At 33.4% G+C, this 23,693-nt stretch overlaps 1 protein-coding gene and 1 long non-coding RNA gene across 2 annotated transcripts; one reads left to right on the plus strand and one right to left on the minus strand.

The window, feature by feature from the left end:
- Nucleotides 1-7,071: 7,071 nt before the first annotated feature.
- On the plus strand, nucleotides 7,072-7,782 carry LOC128162630 (uncharacterized). The gene is made up of 2 exons (XR_008240690.1): nucleotides 7,072-7,144; nucleotides 7,550-7,782. It is a non-coding gene; the product is annotated as an uncharacterized LOC128162630 (long non-coding RNA).
- Nucleotides 7,783-10,737: 2,955 nt separating this feature from the next.
- On the minus strand, nucleotides 10,738-13,978 carry LOC128163209 (uncharacterized). Its single transcript, XM_052826755.1, has 7 exons — nucleotides 13,878-13,978; nucleotides 12,826-12,983; nucleotides 12,483-12,628; nucleotides 12,023-12,148; nucleotides 11,607-11,657; nucleotides 11,247-11,315; nucleotides 10,738-10,878 (listed from the first exon to the last, which is right to left on the minus strand). Exons 1-7 carry the CDS (start codon nucleotides 13,976-13,978, stop codon nucleotides 10,738-10,740), a joined length of 792 nt encoding a protein of 263 aa, XP_052682715.1.
- Nucleotides 13,979-23,693: the final 9,715 nt, after the last annotated feature.

Raw genomic sequence — 23,693 nt, forward strand, 5'->3', positions numbered from 1 at the left:
ACATTTGAATGGTTATTTTAGGAGTACAGTCAGAATAATTATTGCAATCATTTGTTTGGGAGTGGAGCACATGTCCATTGTTCATATAATGACACTTTAATATTGGTTGTTTATTTTATCGAATAGATTAAGAAAATGCTACTGTAACAATGTGGCCAAAATTTTCACTTTTTGATTTATGCTTGAAAAAGAGGATGTATGGGTCCCCCCAATAATTGATAATTTTTTGCATGGGTAGACAATATCCCAAGTACAGTTGCTTCCAGCAGTTACTTGGGGCTTGTGCATGCTGGCCAGTAAGAAAGGTAAAATTTTTAGAAAACAAATTGAGATTGGGCTCCTCTAGTTAGTGTTTACCTTTGCATGCAGAACAATTTTAACAACCCCGCCCCGACCCACATGTAAGAAATACACTATATCCACTACATGTATATATCTAATTGACATATTTCTTTAATCGACAAAAAAACCTGTCTCAGTTGTATTTAGAAAATTAACATAGATTGTATCTCAGTAAGCATGTATGTGATAAAATTATACATGTATTTAAAAAGTTTAACTAGTTCTACATATATAGTTACATGTAGATTGCGGCAGACAACCCTTAATTATTCTTGAATATATATTATGAGGTGTAATAAGGTATCGAATACAACTGATAACTGATCAAGAACTTCTAATACCGGTAGTGCATTGGCAGCTCATTTTCCCTGATTGTCAATATAAATATTAATTAGGGCAAATAATTGTTATCTCAATCTTCATGTTTAAAAAGATATTAGAACCTTAAATTGATCTTCACTAATACAAAAAGATTGATAAGAAAATTAGCCACTTAGTCATTGAATGTATTTTTCTCCTCCTTGACATTTACATGTATGTTTACTTAATGGATAAAACAATGCAGTCATAATTTGAATTTCATTATCAAAAAATCCTGCTGGTATGATTCCATAATATCAATTTTATAAATCTGAGTGACAAGTACGCGCTATTCAGTTGAATATAAAATTGTATTTTGATATTACATGTACATCTACATGTACAATCCAAATTCGCCATTAGGTTACTGATTATCTGGCATAATAGCATATGGCAGTGTTTGTTTTATTGCAAAAATTATGTGTTAATTATGATCAACAATTTTGTGTGACCCAAATAAGACTTATCATCTGAGCACTCAAAGAATACCAGAGATACATGCAAATTACATGTAGTTATTTATAGCTGACCGAGTTTATAGACTTTTGAAATTTTAACTTGTTTAGTTTAAGTTATGCATTCCCAATAGGATAACATATTAATGTATCAAGTTACAGAGCTTGATTAATAATGAGATAATGAAAATAGCAATAATTTTAAGAAATAACCTCATTACTACAAAATAATGCATTGTATGATAGCATATATCAAAGACTGAACTGGACATTATTCTAGGAGATACAAGAAATGCACAATGGGTTTGCATATTTTTAGAAAGACTTCATTGAAGAAACAATGTAATCTGTTTGCATATCGGGATAATTTTTTCAGGATGTATTAAATTGAATTAAATTGATTGAGGCCAGGATTAAATTGATATAAATTAAACTTGACATCCATGTAAATACATGTATGTACCCAGAATATGTACATGTATAGATACATTGCATGTGCGGATCCAGAAAATTTTTCCAGGGGGGGTCCGAAGGATAATTGTGTTTGCCAGAGGGGGTCCGAGGCATATTTTCGCGATAATTTTACTATGTAAATTTAATAAATTTTCATTTTCCAGGGGGGGTCGGGACCCCCCCGACCCCCCCTCTAGATCCGCGCATGCATTGTACATTCAATTAGAGATTAAATAGTCTAATATTCTAATACTGTAAGATTTTCTATCATTGAAAAGTGAACTAGGTGAAATTAATCTGCAAAATTTGGTGTTTGTACATATATTATGTCTAAATAAGAGTATGAAAGTTAAAAAAAAATCCAGAAACCCTTCCCAAATTAAGGAAAATGCAGCATGTATGTTTTAACAATTTTACATTTGTCTTCTAATATTGTGTTTGAATGAATAATTTAATTTCTAGAATGTAGCCTGGTGTGTTTTTGTAACTTAGAAGATGAGAGTGCTGGGCTGGCCTGAGATGAACCAAGGAGACACACTGTGTATACCTCAATAGCACCTATTGTTCTTTCACAGACCTTGCAATTAACTTAGAAATCTTACGTGTCTTTGTAATGGGCACATTCTGTGTATACCTATTGACCACCCTATTGTTCTCCTAATGCTACAATCAACAGAGCAAAGCACTATATACACACGACACATGAGAACTTGAGAATTTGTAAGAAATTACAAACCAAAGGGAAATTCTGAATGAATGAAATTAAAAAGTTTTTATAAGAATTTATAAAATAAAAATGAAAACATTATCTATAATCAAAATAAAATTTTAACATACATTGAAATAAAACACTTAATAATAATAAACAAAGAGACTCCTTAGAAGGTGAAATTTCCTTTGTGGTTCGATCATTAAATTAAATTTAATGATCGAACCACAAAATGACCTATCTTATTCCAAAAAACTTTATAGAATTCTGTTGTAAATCCATCACTGCCTGGACTCTTATTATTTGCCATATTTTTTATATGGGTACATGCAAAGTTCGGGAACTATGTCAAACAGAAACAAGGAATAATTACCCGTATCCCAAAAGATGGTATTTAATCAATTGGAGACCAATAACACTTCTAAACATTGCTTATAAAATAAGTTATGAGTGTAATGCTCAGAGAATTAAAAGTATGCTTGATATAATTAGTAGTCCCAATCAAACAGGTTTCATTCCAGGAAGATATATTGGTGAAAATACTAAGCTGATATATGATCTTATGCAACATATGGGGGGGGGGGGGGGGGGGGAGACATTTCTGGTGTATTATTCATAATTGATTTTTATAAAAAAAAGCATTTGATACTTCACATGGAAATTTATTCACAAATATTAAGATTTTTTCAACTTTGGAGCATCCATTCAATCTTAGATATCTACTTGTCAATGTAATATAGAATCATCAGTCACACAAGCTGGAAACCTTTCAAAAATTTTCAAACATAGCAGAGGATTTCCCCAAGGCGACCCAATCTCCCCCTATTCATTCCTACTGTGTGCAGATATTTTGGCATATAAGATTAAATAACTTTTATATTCGGGCTACACCCTGAGCCTATTTCTATAGACATTTATTCTATCTTCTTGATTATGAAATCCCATATCTATTGGAAAAGGTGTCTTAAGGAAATACTATCAATTCATGAATTAATAATAGATATTGAAAGACATATATCGACTCTAAAATATATTGTTACAAAAAATTGCAGATTAGATGATTTCTATAAGAGATGGGAAACTTGGCTTTTTCTTCTTTCTTTTTAATAGACTTACTCAAATTTGACTGTATAATAGAGATTATATAAAGCTTTCAATCAACTACTAACTCATGTTCAACAACTATCTCTCTCTCTCTCTCTCTCTCTCTCTCTCTCTCTCTCTCTCTCTCTCTCTCTCTCTCTCTCAAGGAACAATTTGGATTTGAAGTAAATGTACTTAAAAGCTGTTGTGATCACTTTATTTTATACAAATGTATTGGATTGTTCAACTTTAGATTAAAAATAAAGAAAAAATAGTCTAATAATGTAAAATTTTCTATCACTGAAAAGTGGACCTAGGTGAAATTAATCTGCAAAATTTGGTGTTTGTACGTTACGGCTAAATAAGAATATAAGAGTTTAAAAAAAAATCCATAAACCCTTCCCAAATTAAGGAAAATGCAGCATGTGTGTTTTAATAATTTTACATTTGTCTTCTAATATTGTTTGAATGAATAATTTAATTAGAATGTAGCTCTGGGTGTTTTTCTAACTTAGATGAGAGTGGGCTGGCCTGAGATGAACCAAGGAGACACACTGTGTATACCTCATTAGCACCTATTGTTCTTTCACAGACCTTTTCAATTAACTAAGAATTCTTATCTGTCTTTGTAACGGGTACGTTCTGTGTATCCAATTAACCACCCTATTGTTCAACGGAGCAAAGGTACATACACACGACACGTGAGAGCAGGTGTCCGATCGAGCTGTGCACGTGTAACCAGGAACAAAGTAATGGACAGGGGGCTGCAATTAATCTGGATGTCAACTTGGGGGCCGGGTGTGGGGGGTGGGGGGGGGGGTCTATTTCTGCAGCAAAGATTTTTATTATAATTGAGTTATCATAGAGCCCACCAACCCCCCACCCCCCTTCCCACACACACTCTTTTGGGGGAGAATATTAAAAATTGGAAAACAAGATGTTAAGAGAGGAAAATGAAGTTAAAGGTAGATTACACGCTATCACCCCCCCCCCCCCCACACACACACACACACGCATTTTATAATCGTTGTTAAAATATATGCAACTTGGACCTTTTCATAAAACAGTGCTTTTGAACACACTTAAACGGCTCTGATCAGGATGTATATCGCTACCGGATCGGGGGGTTGGGATTAAATGCAATGGGTTGGGACGTAGATTTAAATTTTAAAATAAAAGTGTACTGGGTACATGTATGCGCTTGAAATTAATCCCTGGGTATTTATTTAGTTGAACTCCCTTTGGTCGCCCTTATTTTCTAGGGACTTTTAAAATTTGCCGCACGGGTATGAATACCTTCCGACGCCCAGGGTAATTAAATAAACGATTATTGAATACTAAATCATATCTGATGTGTATAAAAATAGGTAATGAGATTTTAAAATATCTTAGTTAAAAACAACACCACTTATTTATCATTTTTCCGTAATCAGTTAATGACCCTTTTTGATATCGTTTAAATATGTAATTACATCAGAAGAAATTAATGAGCGCCGTGGCGCATATGGTAGCGCATTGGCCTACAGACCCAAGGGTCGTGGGTTCGGATCTCACGGCCGGCAATGATTTTTCTCCAAATTTTCTTTCTGTAAAATGCCACAATAATTAAAATAATATCAATCTAGTAACAGTTCCTTCTCGGCTCGATACAAATTTGACAACATAAAATCAAGCATGCATTGATATATTTAGTATACACAGCGTTCCGATGATATGTATACACATGTGTTGAAATATAGACAGTGAATACAAAGTACATGTATACACAGGGATTGGTCTTGTTCAGTTTATTATGAAATCGTGGGAATATATTAAACGATGCAAATGTGCAATGGGCCTCATCCTTTGACTTAGATTGTGATGCCTTTTTGTCGTGGCTAGCGAAGATGTGTCGGCCTTAGACTCTGTTATTATTGCCGGTGTGGAAATCACTCCAAGTATTCTCATGATTAAGCCTTAAAATCATTACAAAGACTGCATGATTTGTTCTCCATGACTATGTATTTCAAGCACTGGTTTATTTTGTATAAAGGTTATCCTTTATATATACTTGCCAAATTAATTGCAATGGGAAATTCGATTTTAAATAAAATTCCAGCTTTTGCTCCAGCTTTTGCTCGCTTGAGATAAGTCCTATACAATGGGAAGAGTGGGAAAGAAATAGATAAGAAGTACTTACCGGTATACATGCTATGAATTAATTTAAAAACAAAATAATTATTGTGAGAGGCTTCTACAGTATAATATTTAAACGCACTGATTTTGTCACATGCCTCTGATGTACTATAGCCATGGTATCTATTTTTTATTATCCAAAATAGCTCCTGGACATTATCACAAAATATATACTCTTTCACTAAAACATTCTACGGAAAAGAAAAAATCAACGGGACTTTTCATCAAGTACCCCCCCCCCCCCCCCCCATGAGAAAACATGTACACAAGCTGAAATTATCCGTCGAAAAGTATTATTGTACATATATATCTTGATGACCACCTTACTATCTCCTGTTAAATTAAGAATTTTATAATAATTATTGGTTTTACTAATAGTATAATGATATAAAACATTTCGCACACTTTATTTATTAGTTGTTATAACCCCCCCCCCCAACCCCCAACCCCCAACCCCCACCATTGACACTAAATTCATCATATTTATAGTTAGATAAATAATCTATATAATAATACGGTGTTCAGGATGTTAAATAACTAATAGGATTTTCGAGTTCATTAAACGGCATTATACTTGAAATTCATGAAATCTCGACTGCTCTAATCGAAATATCTGTGTCCCGATTTGTCTAACTATTTCGACATCCGGTTTTCAACTCCATCGCCGGTGTCCGGTCAAGTCGTACACAGACCAACTCGTATACAGGTCAACTCGTATACAAAATTTCCGCATAAAAACCGAAAGTCAACTCGTATGCAAAAAAAATTCCCGTATACCTAACCGAAAGTCAACTCGTATACAAAAAAATCCCGTTACAAAATCGAAAGTCAACTCGTATAAAAAAAATTCCCGTATATTTAACCGAAAGTCAACTCGTATGTACAAAAAATCACCATTATTTGAAAGTCAACTCTTATACAAAAAGTTAGAAACAAAATAAGTAATTTAAAAGTAACTAAAAACACTTGGTTTCTTGTAATAAAATTTCTTTATATATTGCTTCCGTAATTCAGCGTAAAAAAGACATATAAGAATAAAATGGATGTTATCAACTATTACAAAGACTGCAAAATTCATACATGTATAATTGTGCATTATCATTCAACTCGGTAACGATGTGAAATTACAACAAAAAAATTAACGATAATTAATTGTGTCAATCCAATCATTATTATTTGGTAATTATTTCTACACATCAAACCAATAATTGTTAAAACACCAAGCGCGGTGTTTCTTGCTTCTCCAAATGGATGACTTCTCAAAGGCTAATTAAGATACTTCTTATTATTTTGTTTAAATTTTTTTTGTATACGAGTTGACATTAAGTTTAGCATACCTATTTTATATGCAGAATTTTTTGTATACGAGTTGACTTTTAGTTTTTTATGCGGAATTTTTTGTATACGAGTTGACTTTCGTGTTTTTATGCGGAAAATTTTGTATACGAGTTGACCTGTATACGAGTTGGTCTGTGTACGACTTGACTGTAAATCCCATCGCCTGGTACTTGATAAGTTGGTAGGGCTAGTGTTGCTAAGTTTGTGTTTCTTCTGTCCATTTCCAAAGGTAATTCCATTGACTGCAAATCAGTTTCATTTTAAATTTATACGTCTATATATTCTTTAATAACTTCCAAGTGAAAAGCTAGGTAATGAAAAAAAACACCAACATTTATTCGTGGACCGAATTTTCTCGAAATAGTGAGACCATAGATTTAAGACTGTTTTAATATGCTATGATATTTAACAGAAGTTTAAATATTATATGTAATCTTTGTGATTGCATAAACCGTAAATGTATGCCTTTATTAGTGGATCATATAACATTGGTACATACAATACAGTTCAGTATTGATAAATATTTACAACCTGTCAGATTTTAAAGAATTTTATAATAAGCAGGGCAATACTTATTTTGAATTAGTTATATCTTTTAAACATAATTTACATAGTTTTCATGACATATTTTTAGGCAAATTAAAGGATGACAGAGCATACCTCTGATGCTGACACTTGTCATTTGAAAAAAAGGCATTTTTGGAAGACATTACCAACATCTGTGGATTATAATTCAATGCAAGAGAAAATCTAGAGTCATTAAACTAATGCAAACATGAATAAATCAGTCTCGAGTAACTTATTATTGAGAATCTGATTTATTTGCTTGGATTGGTTTAGTTAACATCACCCCATACTGTCTGCACTGTGAGTACTGGTATTTTAATAGATTGGTAAAATATTTTAGTAATTTTATATTATGAACAAATGGGATAAAATACCCCATGCATATGTGGGATAATAAATCCCATGACATCTATTTTATGGGATTAAAAACCCTAAACTGTTATTTAAGAAAAAAGTGGGTTTTTAAACCCCACATTATTTTCATGGGGTTTTCTGCCCCATGGGGTTTATTGCAAAACCCCATGGGGTTTGCATGGGGTTTTCTGTGGGGTATTTTTTCCAAACTAAAATCCCATGGGGTTGGAACTTTTAAGTTCAAATATCTAAAAAACTATCTAAAAATGTTTCAATTTTTTTCCCATAAATTTATTTAGAATAAAAAACCCCACCATTTGGTACTAAACTTTGGTCAATAGTATGTATGGAAAGAGGTGCGCAACGCCGGAAAAATGTCCATTCCGAAGTTGTCCGTCCCACTGTTTTTTGTTTTCCTCATGAGCATATGAATGCCTGACAAGCACATTCTTTATATGTCATCATTTTGTTATTCAGGTGAGCGAGCTAGACTTAAGGAGGATGCTGTGCCATCTGTTTCCCCTTCACCTGTACAACTTCTAAAAGGCGCCAACTTGTCACAAGGATCCCATCGCAACCAATCATTTGTGACTATCAGGGTGTTCAGCATGAAATCATAGTTGAATCCTCCAATGATGAGACTGAAAATCTTGAAATTGAGTTGACCCCAGATGAGCTCGTTTCTAATGAAAGTGTACAATGTACTCTTCTTGGTCGTTTTTCTATTGAAAACATTAGAACAGATCCTAAAGCTATTGATTATTACACAGGTTTTTCAAACTATGAACATTTCCAATTCTTTTTTTACTGTCTTGGTCCAGCAGCTTCAGACCTAAAAAATCAACCAACCATTATTTCTCCCTTGGATCAGCTGTTCTTGACAGTGATTAAACTGAGACAAGCCAAAGAAGATTATGAACTTAGTCTCATGTTTGAAATCAGTGAATCAACAGTATCCAAAATTATTGTCATGTGGATAAATTTTATGTACTTTCAGCTCAAGAAACTTGACATTTGGCCTTCCCGTGAAATAATCGACAAAAACAGGCCTGAAGGTTTTCAGAAGAAGTTCCCAACAACGAGAGTAATTTTGGATGCAACCGAGATTCCGATTCAAAAGCCATCAGATGTAAACGCCCAATTAATAACTTGGTCAAGTTACAAACATCGTAATTCACTGAAAACAATGATCGGTTGTACCCCTAGAGGTGCAGTTTCATTTATAAGTGAGTCTTTTGGTGGTTCAGCATCAGCTCGACAGATAATAGAGTGTTCCAAAATAATCAAACCGGAATCAAATATGTTTCTGCCAAAAGATAGTATAATGGCAGACCGTGGAATTATGGTGCAATATTTATTTGCACCCATGGATGTATATGTTAATACTCCTACCATGCTGAAAGGTAAATCGCAACTTGAGCCAAAAGATGTTGTTCGAGACAGTAGAATTGCATCCAAGAGAATTCACGTAGAAAGAGTAATTGGCCTCTCCAAGACCTATAAAATTCTAAGTCATCCACTACCATCCAGTAAATGTGTTCTTGGTTCAAGAATAGTATTTGTTTGCTTTTCATTGTCAAACTTCAGAAAACCTATTGTAGATGGTTATGCTTAAAGTTATCCAACTGTTGGCTTTGTTTTGAGAAATGTTACTTGAGAACGCTGAATTATTAGTCATTTGTTCATAATACATGTAGTCATTTTGCAATGAATATTAAATCTCAATGTTTATACCATTTTTTGGTCATTAAATATTGGTTGTTGTTAAATCATGATAAAGATACCAAGAGTCTGTTCAATTACTGGTACATGTATAATTAAGATACAGAAATTAACAACTACAAATGCCAAATAATTAGTACAGATCAAGAGATAATGAACTTTGATTGAACAACATCTTCAGTTTCTTCCCTCACATTTTCCATAATACATAATTAATATACATCATAAGTAAAGTCAGCATTTAACTCAAGGTTGATATTGAATTTGTTAAAAAATGAATCCCACCATATGGCATATTTAATAAAGAGTGTTAAAATTTCAAGCATCTGCAATTAATAGTTTCTGAAAAAATGTGACAGAAATTTGTTACCGACAGACAGACAAAAAGATAAAAAAATTTACACCCCCCCCCCTTCAGAGCAGCAGTATTGTACAATATATTGATACAGAACAGTAGTATGAATTGTTTCATTTCACAGAAAGAGAATGGCTTAATTTAATGTAACTTCAAATGAAAATGCAAACACCAAGCCAATGCATCAAAAAATGTACATTCTATGTTCTTTCTGCTATATCTAGTGCACCAAAAACTTCAACTTCAACAATGAAGTGTGCATAATATGTAAAAAAGCTTACATGTGCATGAAATAAAATAGCATACAAGCCTATTACAAACAAGAAGCAACATATGGTCGGAAATGTTTCTTGTAGAAAAATTTCTAGTTTTGGCAATAAACTAAAAAGACAATATTCCTCATCATATTCAAGTTTTAAGATCAAGATGTCACAAATTGTGTAAACAATGATGTAGCAGAGTTTTCTACCTGAAATATACAGTTGTCCTTGGATTTGGTCATAGTATTTATGACTTGATTTCAATGTAATTTTACCATTTGATTCAACAAGAAATGGGAATTTCTTCCCTGGTTTAATATCAACACCTCTACCACCATATGGGCATTTAACTTCTACTATGGCATCATTCTCTACTAAACCATCTGGTGTAGCACCAAGGAAAGGGTATTAAATAACTTATTAAACACAAATAACCCACACTTTTTAACTTTGAAATGAGTCAATTCTTCAAACATGGAAATTGCTCTACTTTCATGCTGCCTACCATGAATGATGGGATAGGTAATGATTGACTTCGGTTGATAAATGCTAGAACACAATTTTCTAGTGTCTGCTGCAAGTCATTTTTACAATGTCACCGAAACGTGAGGCAGTAATTCGCCATTTTCTTTCATCAAACCAGGTTTTACTCTTGGCTTGCATCCTTGTAGATTTCTCTATGTCCTTGGCATCTTTTGGAGACACCTTAAAAAGAGGACAATAAAATGAAAGAGGGACATTTTTTACCTGCATGTATGTTAAATCAACATGCAGCTTTTTGTTGATACAATGAACCTGTATATGATATTCTTATACTTGCTGCCATATTTAAATTGAATGCTGGTTTGACCTCAGATTTTCAACATGTAACAGAGACACTTTTAGCCTCAGCTGAGGTTTGAACCCTTGTCCTCTGGCATGCCAGTCCAGCACCCTACTGATCGAGCTAAAGGGTTAACCCACTAGCCAGAGCTTGTAGGAATGTTATATACCTGACTCTATTACAAACAAATTAATTATACAACCTCATAAATGCATTTAGGTTGTAAAGTTCTGTTCATTAGTTTACTTACAGCAATTGCTTTGTCAACAAGATGCTCTGTTATAGGTTGTTGAAGGTAATCATGGTCTCTACTTGCAACCTAAAATGTGTATAAAATAAAGAAAAAGTATTACATGTATTACAATTATACTAGCTAGCTATCCATTTTACTGTAGTAGTTGGAGCTATATGAACCGTGGATATTTGCCTGGGTAGCTCAGTGGTAGAGCTCCTGACTAAAGTTGCAGGGTCCAGGGTTCGATTCTCGGTCTACATATGTTTTCAATTTATGTATATGCTTATTCCTGCTTTCCTATTTCATTACTAATTATGCTAATGTACAACTACTACAGTGAATTTAATTTTTGTGAAATAGTGCCATAAAAATTACCTGAAGACTGGTTGAAGGAGTTAAATATCTCAATGATATGTTGGCAGAGGACTGGGAACAGAAGTTCACCATACAGTTATAAATGTAACAGGAGTAGCCTGATGAGAATTTCATGTACTTGTCTTTCCTTGGATCCTCCAGCATTTCATCGGTGTGCTTCTTTTTCCAAGGGATTCTATCTGCTGCCAGTGGTTTACCTATAAAGTACTACACTTTATTATACATATACAGAGCCATTCATGGCATCATAATGCATATTAATGAGCCATGATTTCATGTAAAAATTAACTATTCAAACGTATATAAAATATGTAATACACACCATCATAAATTTTCTTTGGCACATGAAAGCTTTGCAGATTGTCTGTACAACCTTTCCTGACTGCTAAATTTCCCGTTTCCACAAAGCTCTACACCATAAGAAAAACAGCAGCAACATGCTTACATGTTCCATGAGGCCCCTTGCCTGCAGGGCATTCACAATGGGAATTCAGAGGATCTCCTATTCTTTTGTCAATTCCAATTTTAAAATTGTAGGATAACTATTAAAATATGAAAAAAAAAGGATTTAAAAAGTAAGGTCATGCATGATCATTTCTAAAAAAAAAATTTCTGGCCATTGTGTATAGAAAATCAGTTAATAATCTTACAAAATCATCAGGACATAAATGATTACTATCAAGCTAAATTTAATGACACTGAGGTAGTTTACCATCTGATATCATGTGGTCAATTTTGTTAATTTTACATGTATTGTCAAAGTTAGCACTATAAATTCATGAATAATTCAGAAACGTTTGCAAGGTTTTATATATATATAAGCAATTACATCAACCTGTTATTGTATCATGTCTATTTAAAATTGTTGATCCAAACCTTTTGTTTCATTGCTGCACCCACTATTCCAGATAAATAAATATGTGCATCATCTGATGACATGCTGCATGCAAAAATTCTCTCTCCATTTAGAAGGTCCTTGCCCTTTTCCAAGGCTTTAAGGTCAGATGTCATCTGTTTGTCTTCTACAAAATGGAAATCAAAATTGGAAAATTTTCCTAGAGAATGTTCTATTTTAAATTCAAAAGGTGATCAGATGTATGTTGTTATAATGTTGTAAGCCTGTACATGTACATGCAGAATCAGAAATACATTACATTCTAGTTTAAGATATCACTAATAATTAGAAACATTTCAGTTAAATCTTGATTTACAAATTTACCTGCCATTCTATACAGAAAGTATTGTTCAATCTGGTGATATGCTAACTGTGGCATTGACTTCCTGTGTTCTGGTCTGAGTTGCTGGAAGCCAGTTATAGGCCAGAATACATCTAATGGCTCTGGAATTATGATGGCATCTTCTCTGAAATTCTTATTTCTGTCATACGATTCAAGCCCGAAATATCCGAAGAGTAATACGATCCATAGACCTTGATGCACATGTGTAAACATGTACAATGACAAAATATATTCCTAAAGATCTGAGGTTTTCCTGGTCTATTAAAGCAATTATAATTATTATTAATGTTACTGGGCTGGTTTTACTGGCAAGTAAAATTTGAAAATCAGTGAAAAAAAAGACCAGGATATTTTGGACTCTAATGGTACTCGGCTAATGTTACGTTACTGTAGTTCCTTTAGACGTATAGTGCCTTTAAATTGCTTTATCAAGTGTAAATTATTGAACACTTAAATAATTTATTGATAAAACAATGTCTTTATGATGAGGTATGTTTCAATTCAACAGTTTAAAATACAGATATGATGATTAAAATATATATCAAATAATTGTATATAAATAAAAGACACGTGAAAGATGTTTCACTGAACTACATTTTAAGATCGATTTTGGTGGATTCTTATTGTTGTTGAACATGACTAGACATTTTTTTAATGCATCTATGAGCTTTGCAAACGAATTCGCTAAGCTCACGAAGCTCGTAGATATTGTTTATATATATATACAGTGTCAGATGAAAATATTTAAAAAAAGAGCTTCGACTTTGGGTACTTGTATAAACAGTAATGTGACGTAGGCCCGTTTCTCAACCATGGCTCTTTGAAATCAACAAGATTTGTCTGACTTTTGAGCTTATCAGTGTGTACATATTTGCCTTGAAAACAGTTTTATTTTTTGAAACAGCTATATATAGTTACGTTCTAAACTGCCAAGTCTTGTGCTGTAAAACGACGATTAAATGTACACTTTATAAACGATCTCATAATTTCCGTGAATGAAAACTATGTCTTTTTTTCTATATTAGATACCTACCTTTCGATCAGATTGATCTTCCTTCCCCCACATGCGGCACCTCTTTGAGCAAGCTCGCATTTTAGACGTTGCACCGACCACTGTTTATATGTGTCCGCCATTTTAATTTTTCTATAACATCTAGTGCACGCGCGCCACCTAGCGAGTAATGACGTCGGCGAAAACCATTGCGATTCACGCGCTATATAAAAACACGTGATCCAGGCCAAGGTTTACGCATGCTCACGGAATGCCATGCGGAAGACGCGGGGAATGTTGCCATTGTTGTTGGACGAAATGGTTCGCGGTCAAAATGGTAAGTAATAAACTATTAAGTTTACAGGGATTTCTTTGCAAGTATACTGATCATATTCAACATTTTACTGCATTAATTTGGAGAAAAGCACTCACCGTCATCTGGATACGACATTTCTCTGAATTCCTCAGATTTGTGTTCAACGTAACTTAACATGATAAACAAGCACAAGGTAGCAAATAACAACTATTTATGTACAAACAATAATAATAAACATTAAAAATGTTATTGTTACAATCAGGTAGGGACAAAGGAAGAGATATAGTAGGGAAGAAACAATGTAATAATACTTTATAATAAGGCAAATTGTTTTATACAATGCGTCGAGACTATTCGATGTTCAGTTAGAGACTGGCATGTCTCCCACCGATCAACAGGAACAGCTACAGTAACCCATATTAAATTTTTAGGTAGGAAATATATACTTATCATAAACATTTCATAATATCACTGATCCAAGAAATCATGGAAATATATTTGAAATAATACATGAGAATACTTTCTCCCTTTTTCAAACCTTGATGTTAATTTCACTTTCAATTTGGCTACAACAGTCCAAAAGTAATATACTTTTAGATTTTGCGTTTAAAGTCCCATGTGTCTTCATTAACCCCCTCCTTCTCCTCACCAGAAGTATAGCATTTCTCACAATCATTGAAATCAAAAATTAGTGAATTTGTTAGATGTAAAAACCATTTATTTGCAAGCTCTGCATTTGGATGGACCCCATCATAAAAGTTATTATATTAAAAATTTTGAAATTTTTTACGATTGCCCCCATTTCTGCCCGTTTTTTTTTGTAGAAAATCTTTGTCCAGACGAATGGAGCTTTGGCTACATTAATCTACATTAATTTGAATGATATCATTCTCAAGGGATTTTTGTTGATATGTGATTTATTCCACCTGATGAATACTTTTCAGTAAATTGCCTTTCTTTTGCTGAAAATTGATATAACTTGTCGATGACACTGGGGATATTGTTGCAAATTGTATTTTGCAATTGAAAGTCTGAAGCTTCTGAAAAGATTGATTAATCGCCTGAATTGTGTTTTGAACTTTTTGATATGAATGATAACAAATTTCTGTCCCAAATTGATGATTAATTTTTTCAGTAAGGTTGCAAATTCCGGCAAAAAACATGACATTTGTAGATTGAGAATTATTTTCCAACTTAAGAATATTTTCTGTTTCTCTTGTCAATTTTTCTATGGTTGCTCCAGGTCTTATAAGGAGGGATATTTTCCAATGTAACGGAAATTGCTGATGACTTTGAATATATTGTGGAAATCCTCTTCCTCTAGAATCGCTGGCTATTATTATATGCATTTTCTAAATACAAGAAATAATCAACTTAAGTATCTTGACCAAATTGTCATTCAAAATTTGATTAAGATAATTAATATAAACAGTAGCATGCTAAATGCTTTTATTTAAGGAATAAGGCGAAAGGCGTTACGATAGATTTAATCATGCCCCGACCAAAATTATCACCTCATTATATTCAAAGAATGATTCCTTATCTTTATATAATTTTAAGCCATTGTATGATTAATATCTAAATGTAAATTAGCAAACCCTGCTGGCATCCCAATTATATGTCCTTTGAAGTTATGGGTTATATAGTACATAGATACATAGTGTTATAGGCAAAGACACTGGAAAATGTAAATATACTGCTATTGTTAAAACTGTTTAAATTTTTGGTGGAAATACAGTCGGTTCAAGCATATCTTTTACAACATACACCATAGCATTGAAATCTCATAGCATAGCATTGAAATCTTATAGCATAGCATTGAAATCTCATACCATAGCATACAATCTCATAGAATCGCATTCGTCATATCATACCATAGCATAGCATACAACATTATTTTAACTCGATTTTAAATGATTTTATTTGAAAAAATAAATGTTTACATGATAGATGTGTGGTAAACTTTGGCTTCTTATTATTTTGCTTCGAAATGTGTGGAACTCTTCGGTGTATGGAGGTATTTTTGTTCAAATCTCATAGCATATCATAGCATAGCATAGCATACCATATCATTAAGCCCTTTATTTCAATTTCTCATAGCAAAGTATACAAATCTCATAGCATAGTATACAAATCTCATAGCATATCATTAAAATTGCATAGTATAGCATAGCATTAATTTGTAAAAGATATGCATGAAATGACTGTAAGATAAGTATATCTTCTAATAGGAACTGCTTTTAACATTGTATGACAAATATACATTAATACTAGATTTATCAATTTGACCAACATTTCAATGATATTTCCCAATTTGAAAGCCAATGTCCCCTTTTAATAAATTTGAAATTTACTGTTATACATGTTCAGTTAGAGACTGACATGTCTCCCACCGATCAGTGTATAAAAAGTATCAAATGGTGTGTGTGTGTGCAGCAAACATTGAAATGTGAGAAAAAGAACAAATTGTATATATTCCAGGACAATTGTGTACTTTTCTTTAATATTAAATGGTGCAAGCTGTTGGATGTTAGATGGGTAATGGGATAAAAAGGCAAGTTTTGAGCACATTATTTAATGTGATATATTTTGACAGACTGCTGTATTGGAAGACTATTGCTGGACTGTCAAAATTGTAAAAAAAAAAAATTATAAATATATAAAAAAAAACTTATAAACATGATAAATGAAATTGCTTAATAATGAATGGGTCTGGTTTTCTTCAGATCTAAAGACACTATTTTGTCACTATGACACTGAACAATGTGCAGAAAAGTACAACTAACTAGATTCGATCTCGTTGCGAGCAACGAGTGGGTCTTCCGTCCAATTGTTGAATAGATATGATTAAATTAATCAATTCAAAGATAAAATCGTAGATCTAAGCGAAAAAAAGAGAAAAAAATTTTGCGGCACTCGAGGCTTGAACCCGGGTCGCCTGGGCCATGTCCACGACTATAACGACTGAGCTACTCGGACTCCGCTTCAGAACTTTGACGCTTAATTTCTCGAGAATGCCTTGATCGATTTTAAAACTAATTACATATTCTTAATCAGTAAAAGGGTCACTATAAGGTGCAAAAATTTCAAAAAAAAATATTAAAAAATACAAAAGTCGAAAAATTCAATTTTTCAAATTTCTTTCCGGTGACGACCGGAAGTGACGGCAGACGTTCTCTTGACCGAGGTACAACAGAAAAACGGTAGATCTATCATCTCTGAAAATTTCAGCCTTTTATCTTTACTCGTTTTTGAGAAACCCGACAGACAAAATTGACTTTTTAAAATCGTAAACGGACGATAACTTCCGATCGGAAGTGTTTTTTCAAAAAATAAAAATTTTATATCAGCTTTAAATAAAAACACGTTTATATTGAAAATGTGGGCGTAATCGAGTCACTAATCTCCGAGAAATCGTCTGCACAAAATCGGTAAGAAAAAAAAAGAATAATAACTAGATTCGATCTCGTTGCGAGCAACGAGTGGGTCTTCCGTCCGATTTTTGAATAAATAAGATTAAACTTATAAATTCAAAGATAAATTCGTAGATCTAAGCGAAAAAAAGAGAAAAAAATTTTGCGGCACTCGAGGCTTGAACCCGGGTCGCCTGGGCCATGTCCACGACTATATCGACTGAGCTACTCGGACTCCGCTTCAGAACTTTGACGCTTAATTTCTCGAGAATGCCTTGATCGATTTTAAAACAAATTACATATTCTTAATCAGTAAAAGGGTCACAATAAGGTGTAAAAATTTCAAAGAAAAATATTAAAAAATAAAAAAGTCGAAAAATTCAATTTTTCAAATTTCCTTCCGGTGACGACCGGAAGTGACGGCGGACATTCTCTTGACCGAGGTACATTAGAAAAACGGTAGATCTATCATCTCTGAAAATTTCAGCTCTATATCTTTGCTCGTTTTTGAGAAACCCGACAGACAAAATTGACTTTTTAAAATCGTAAACGGACGATAACTTCCGACCGGAAGTGTATTTTCAAAAAATAAAAATTATATATCAGGTTTAGATAAAAACACGTTTATATTGAAAATTTGAGCGAAATCGACCCAGCCATCTCCGAGAAATCGTCTGCACAAAATCGGTAAGAAAAAAAAAGAATAATAACTAGATTCGATCTCGTTGCGAGCAACGAGTGGGTCTTCCGTTCGATTTTTGAATAGATTAGATTAAACTTATCAATTCAAAGATAAAATCGTAGATCTAAGCGAAAAATAGAGAAAAAAAATTTGCGGCACTCGGGGCTTGAACCCGGGTCGCCTGGGCCTTGTCCACGACTATATCGACTGAGCTACTCGGACTGTCGCTTCAGGACTTTGACGCTTAATTTCTCGAGAATGCCTTGATCGATTTTCAAACAAAATACATATTCTGAATCAGTAAGAGGGTCACTATAAGGTGTAAAAATTTCAAAGATAAATATTAGAAAATAAAAAAGTCGAAAAATTCATTTTTTCAAAATTCCTTCCGGTGACGACCGGAAGTGACGGCGGACATTCTCATGACCGAGGTGCACTAGGAAAACGCTAGATCTATCATCTCTGAAAATTTCAGCCCTATATCTTTACTCGTTTTTGAGAAACCTGACAGACAAAATTGACTTTTTAAAATCGTTTATTGACGATAACTTCCGACCGGAAGTGAATTTTGAAAAAAATATCACGGGGGTACAAACTTCAGATGGCGAGGCATCATCAGTGAAAATTTGAAGGAAATCAAATCAGCCATTTCCGAGAAATCGCCTGCACAAAATGTGTAAGGAAAAAAAGAATAATAATAATAATACGAAAATTGAAAAAGAAACAATAGAATAATAGTAGGGTCTTCCGCTGAAGACGGAAGACCCTAATAAGAACTAGATTCGATCTCGTTGCGAGCAACGAGTTGGTCTTCCGTCCAATTTTTGAAAAGATAAGATTAAACTTATCAATTCAAAGATAAAATCGTAGATCTAAGCGAAAAAAAGAGAAAAATTTTTTGCGGCACTCGAGGCTTGAACCCGGGTCGCCTGGGCCATGTCCACGACTATAACGACTGAGCTACTCGGACTCCGCTTCAGAACTTTGACGCTTAATTTTCGAGAATGCCTTGATCGATTTTCAAACAAATTACATATTCTTAATCAGTAAAAGGGTCACTATAAGGTGTAAAAATTTCAAAGAAAAATATTAAAAAATAAAAAAGTCGAAAAATTCAATTTTTGATATTTCTTTCCGGTGACGACCGGAAGTGACGGCGGACATTCTCTATACCGAGGTACATTAGAAAAACGGTAGATCTATCATCTCTAAAAATTTCAGCCTTTTATCTTTACTCGTTTTTGAGAAACCCGACAGACAAAATTGACTTTTTAAAATCGTAAACGGATGATAACTTCTGACCGGAAGTGTTTTTTCAAAAATGAAAAAAATGTATCAGCTTTAGATAAAAACACGTTTATATTGAAAATTTGAGCGAAATCGACCCAGCCATCTCCGAGAAATCGTCTGCACAAAATCGGTAAGAAAAAAAAAGAATAAGAAGAAGAAAAGTGAAAAAGAAACAATAGAATAATAGAAGGGTCTTCCGCTGAAGACGGAAGACCCTAACTAGAGCAAAGCTCGTTGCAAAGCAACGAGTGGGTCTTCCGTTAATGTCGGAAGTAAAGCTGGAAGTTCCTGTAAGAAGCAGAGCTCTTAAACCAATAACAAGAGTAACTAAAATAAAAAGATAAAAAAATCGAATTATTCCTGGTACGACTTAACAAAATACGAATGATTTTAGGTCGACTTAACAAAAACCTTTCCGATTTCAAGAACGACTTAACAAAAAAATCCGAATGTGTTACTGTACGACTTAACAATTATTTTTGGTACGAGTTAATTTTACTTTGAACATTACGCTATTTTTTACACCAAGGACGCGGAATCAAAATTTCCGGAAAAATCAATTTTTAAACCCCGATATCTCTGTAATGCATCGTCCAATTTAAAACGGCTTTCAGTGTTAGATTCAGCTTCATAAGCTCTACAAAACACATATTCATTTTTGATTTGATCAGAAAATTCATTTTTTCGAAAAAATTGTTTCACTTCCGGTTTCGACCGGAAGTGACAGATTTTCATTTCGAGCCTTATTACAGAGGTAAATGGACCAAATCATGACCATTGAAAATTTCAAGCCTCTATCTTAAAGCGTTTTTGAGAAAAGTCCGGGACAAAATGACTTTTTGAAATTTTTAAAAATGACGTCACGTCAAAACGGAGGTGACGTTCTCTTTAAAACCTTAACATTTTTTAGGGACGCCAACTTGCAAATATCTCTGAAAATTTCATCAAAATCGGTTAAACACCTTTTGAGTTAGGTAGCAAAAAAGGAGGCAGAAGAAAGGAAAAAGAATAATAATAATAATAACTAGAGCAAAGCTCGTTGCAAAGCAACGAGTGGGTCTTCCGTTAATGTCGGAAGTAAAGCTGGAAGTTCCTGTAAGAAGCAGAGCTCTTAAACCAATAACAAGAGTAACTAAAATAAAAAGATGAAAAAATCGAATTATTCCTGGTACGACCTTATTGATTTCAAGAACGACTTAACAAAAAAATCCGAATGTGTTTAAGTACGACTTAACAATTATTTTTGGTACGAGTTAATTTTACTATAAACATTACGCTATTTTTTAAACCAAGGGCGCGTAAACTAAATTTCCGGAAAAATCAATTTTTAGACTCCGATATCTCTGTAATGCATCGTCTGATTTTAAAACGGATTTCAGTTTTTAATTAAGTTTAATAAAAGCTGCTTTGTTGCATTATAATAAATATCAAATTATTGGTCAGAAAAGAGTTATCATAAAAAGACTTAGTAGCCCTTGTACACCCTAATTTATGGGGCCAGTCCCTTTTTCTTGATATCAAATAAAAGGTCTCGCTTATATAAACATATTTTGTTCTACAAGTTTTCATGAATTGTAAACCGTTCTCGAGATATCTGTACAAATGTGTTTTAGGGGCCGACCCTTTAACCCCTTACAGGGGCCACTAACAACCAAATTTTTGGTTTAATATTGTTCAGAACATTATTTTGAACAACTTTTGTTATACATTGCTTTTTAAAATATTTCTCCTTTTTCAGATATTAATGATCATAGTTTTGAGTTCTGGCCCCTTGAAACCCCTAATTACGTAATATATGACTTCGGTATGGTACTGTATAGATGAACAGCTGTACAATGAACATTTTTGCTTCTATAATTAATAACAAAATATTGTTCAGTAAAGAGTTATTGTTAAAAGACATTAGAGCCCTTTTGGCCCCTAATTTGAGAGGCCAGCCCCTTTTTTTTGATATTAAATTTAAGGTCTTGCAAATTTAAACATATTTTGTTCAACAAGTGTTCATGAAATGTTAACAGTTCTTGAGATATCTGTACGAATGTATTTTAGGGGCTGACCCTTTAACTCCTAAATGGGGTCATAAACAATTGCAGTTAAGGTAGCATATTGACAAGAACACCATTTTAAGCAACTTTTGTTCTACAATGCTTTTAAAAATATTTCTCCTTTTTCAGATATTAATGATCAAAGTTTTGAACTTCTGGCCCCTTGAAACCCCTAATTACGTAACATATGACTTAAGTATGATACTGTATAGATAAAGAGCTGTACAATGAACATTTTTGCTTTTATAATTCATAACAAATTATTGTTCAGTAAAGAGTTATTGTAAGAGGACTTTAGAGCTCCCTTGGCCCCTAATTTGAGGGGTCAGCCCCTTTTTATTGATATCAAAGGAAAGCTCGTGAAAATTGAAACAACTTTTGCATTACATGTTTTAACAAATTATGTGCACATCGAAAGGTATTACAGAAAATGTGCAAAAATTTCGTGGAAAAATTTTGTGCTAATTTTAAGGTTCAGGCGAGCTTCGAGGCCTTGAGCAATTTTCATAATTGGAAGCATGGGGGTACATCTACAGACATTCATATACAACCCCTGAACATTTCAAGCTTCTATATTGCTTAGTTTCGGAGGAGATGCGTGGACAAAATGACCCTTAAAAATTTACAAAATCATCTATATCTGAAACCGGAAGTGACGTCATCATGCAAAAATTTAATAAAATGTAGCGACGATGATGTTCTATCACTCCTAAAAATTTCGTGCAAATCGGTTGGGTAGTTTTTGAGAAATAACGCTCCAAATAAGTCAGAAAAAGAAAAAAAAGAATAATAAGAATAAAGAAAAAGAAACCGTAGAATAACAAGAGGGTATTCCGTTGGAAACGGAAGACCCTAAAAAGAAACCGAAGAATAACAAGAGGGTCTTCCGTTGGAAACGGAAGACCCTAATAAGAAAAGTGAAAAAGAAACAATAGAATAATAGAAGGGTCTTCCGCTGAAAACGGAAGACCCTAACTAGACACGATCTCGTTGCGAGCAACGAGGAGGTCTTCCGTTCGATTTTTAGAATGAAATATGACATCATCGACTTTGATTTTCGACAACAAAACATGTTATGGAAAAAGGAGTGAAGTACTTATGCTTTTTTGTATTGCTTTTTATAAGTTCTCTTGCTTTTTTAAATACTTGCATTTCTTTCAATTAAGATAGAAAAGATCAAACTTGTTTACATCTGGTCCCTTAAAACCCTAATTGGGTAACGCAAGAGAAAATCATTATATTGTTAGGATATATAAACTTATTATACCTAATCTAGCTTTAATAACCTTTCACAAAATGGCTCTCATTAAAGGGCTATAGATAAAAGACTTTAGAGCTCTTTGATCCCCTAATTTAAGGGGAAAGTCCCTTTTTCTTGGATTCAAATGAAAGAACATTTAATTCTGAACATATTTTGTCAACAAGTGTTTAGAAATTCGTTACCGTTCTGGAGATATATGAGAAAGAAGGTTTTAGGGGCCGATCCCTTATCTCCTTATAGGGGCCGTTTAACGAAATTTTGAAGGTTGCATTTTGTTGAGAACATCATTTTGAACAACTTTCCTTCTCTACTGCATCACAAAATATATTTCCTATCTGAGATATGGATGATCAAAATTTTGGACTTTTGGCCCCTAAAAACCCTTAATTACATAACACGTGATAAAATCATTACATTGCTTAGATACATAACTGTGACAAAAACATATTTGCTTCTATAACATTTTACACAATATCCCTCAGTAAAGGGCTACAGATAAAAGATTTTAGAGCCCTTTGGTTCCCTCATTTAAGGGACAAGCCCCTTTTTCTTAATATCAAATGAAAGGTCACTTAATTCTAAACACATTTTGTTCAACAAGTGTTTAGAGATTTGTTACCGTTTTGGAGACATATGAGAAAGAAGGTTTTAGGGGCGGATCCCTTATCTCCTTATAGGGGCCGTTTAACTAAATTTTGAAGGTTGCGAGTTGTTAAGAAAATCATTTGAACAACTTTTCTTCTGTACTGCATTTCAAAATATTTTTCTTTTCTGAGATATGGGTGATCAAAATTTTGGACATTCGGCCCCTAAAAACCCTTAATTACGTAACACATAAAAAAATTAATAAA

The sequence above is a fragment of the Crassostrea angulata genome, chromosome 9 (assembly GCF_025612915.1).
Source record: "Crassostrea angulata isolate pt1a10 chromosome 9, ASM2561291v2, whole genome shotgun sequence".
Taxonomy (NCBI): Eukaryota; Metazoa; Mollusca; class Bivalvia; order Ostreida; family Ostreidae; genus Magallana; species Magallana angulata.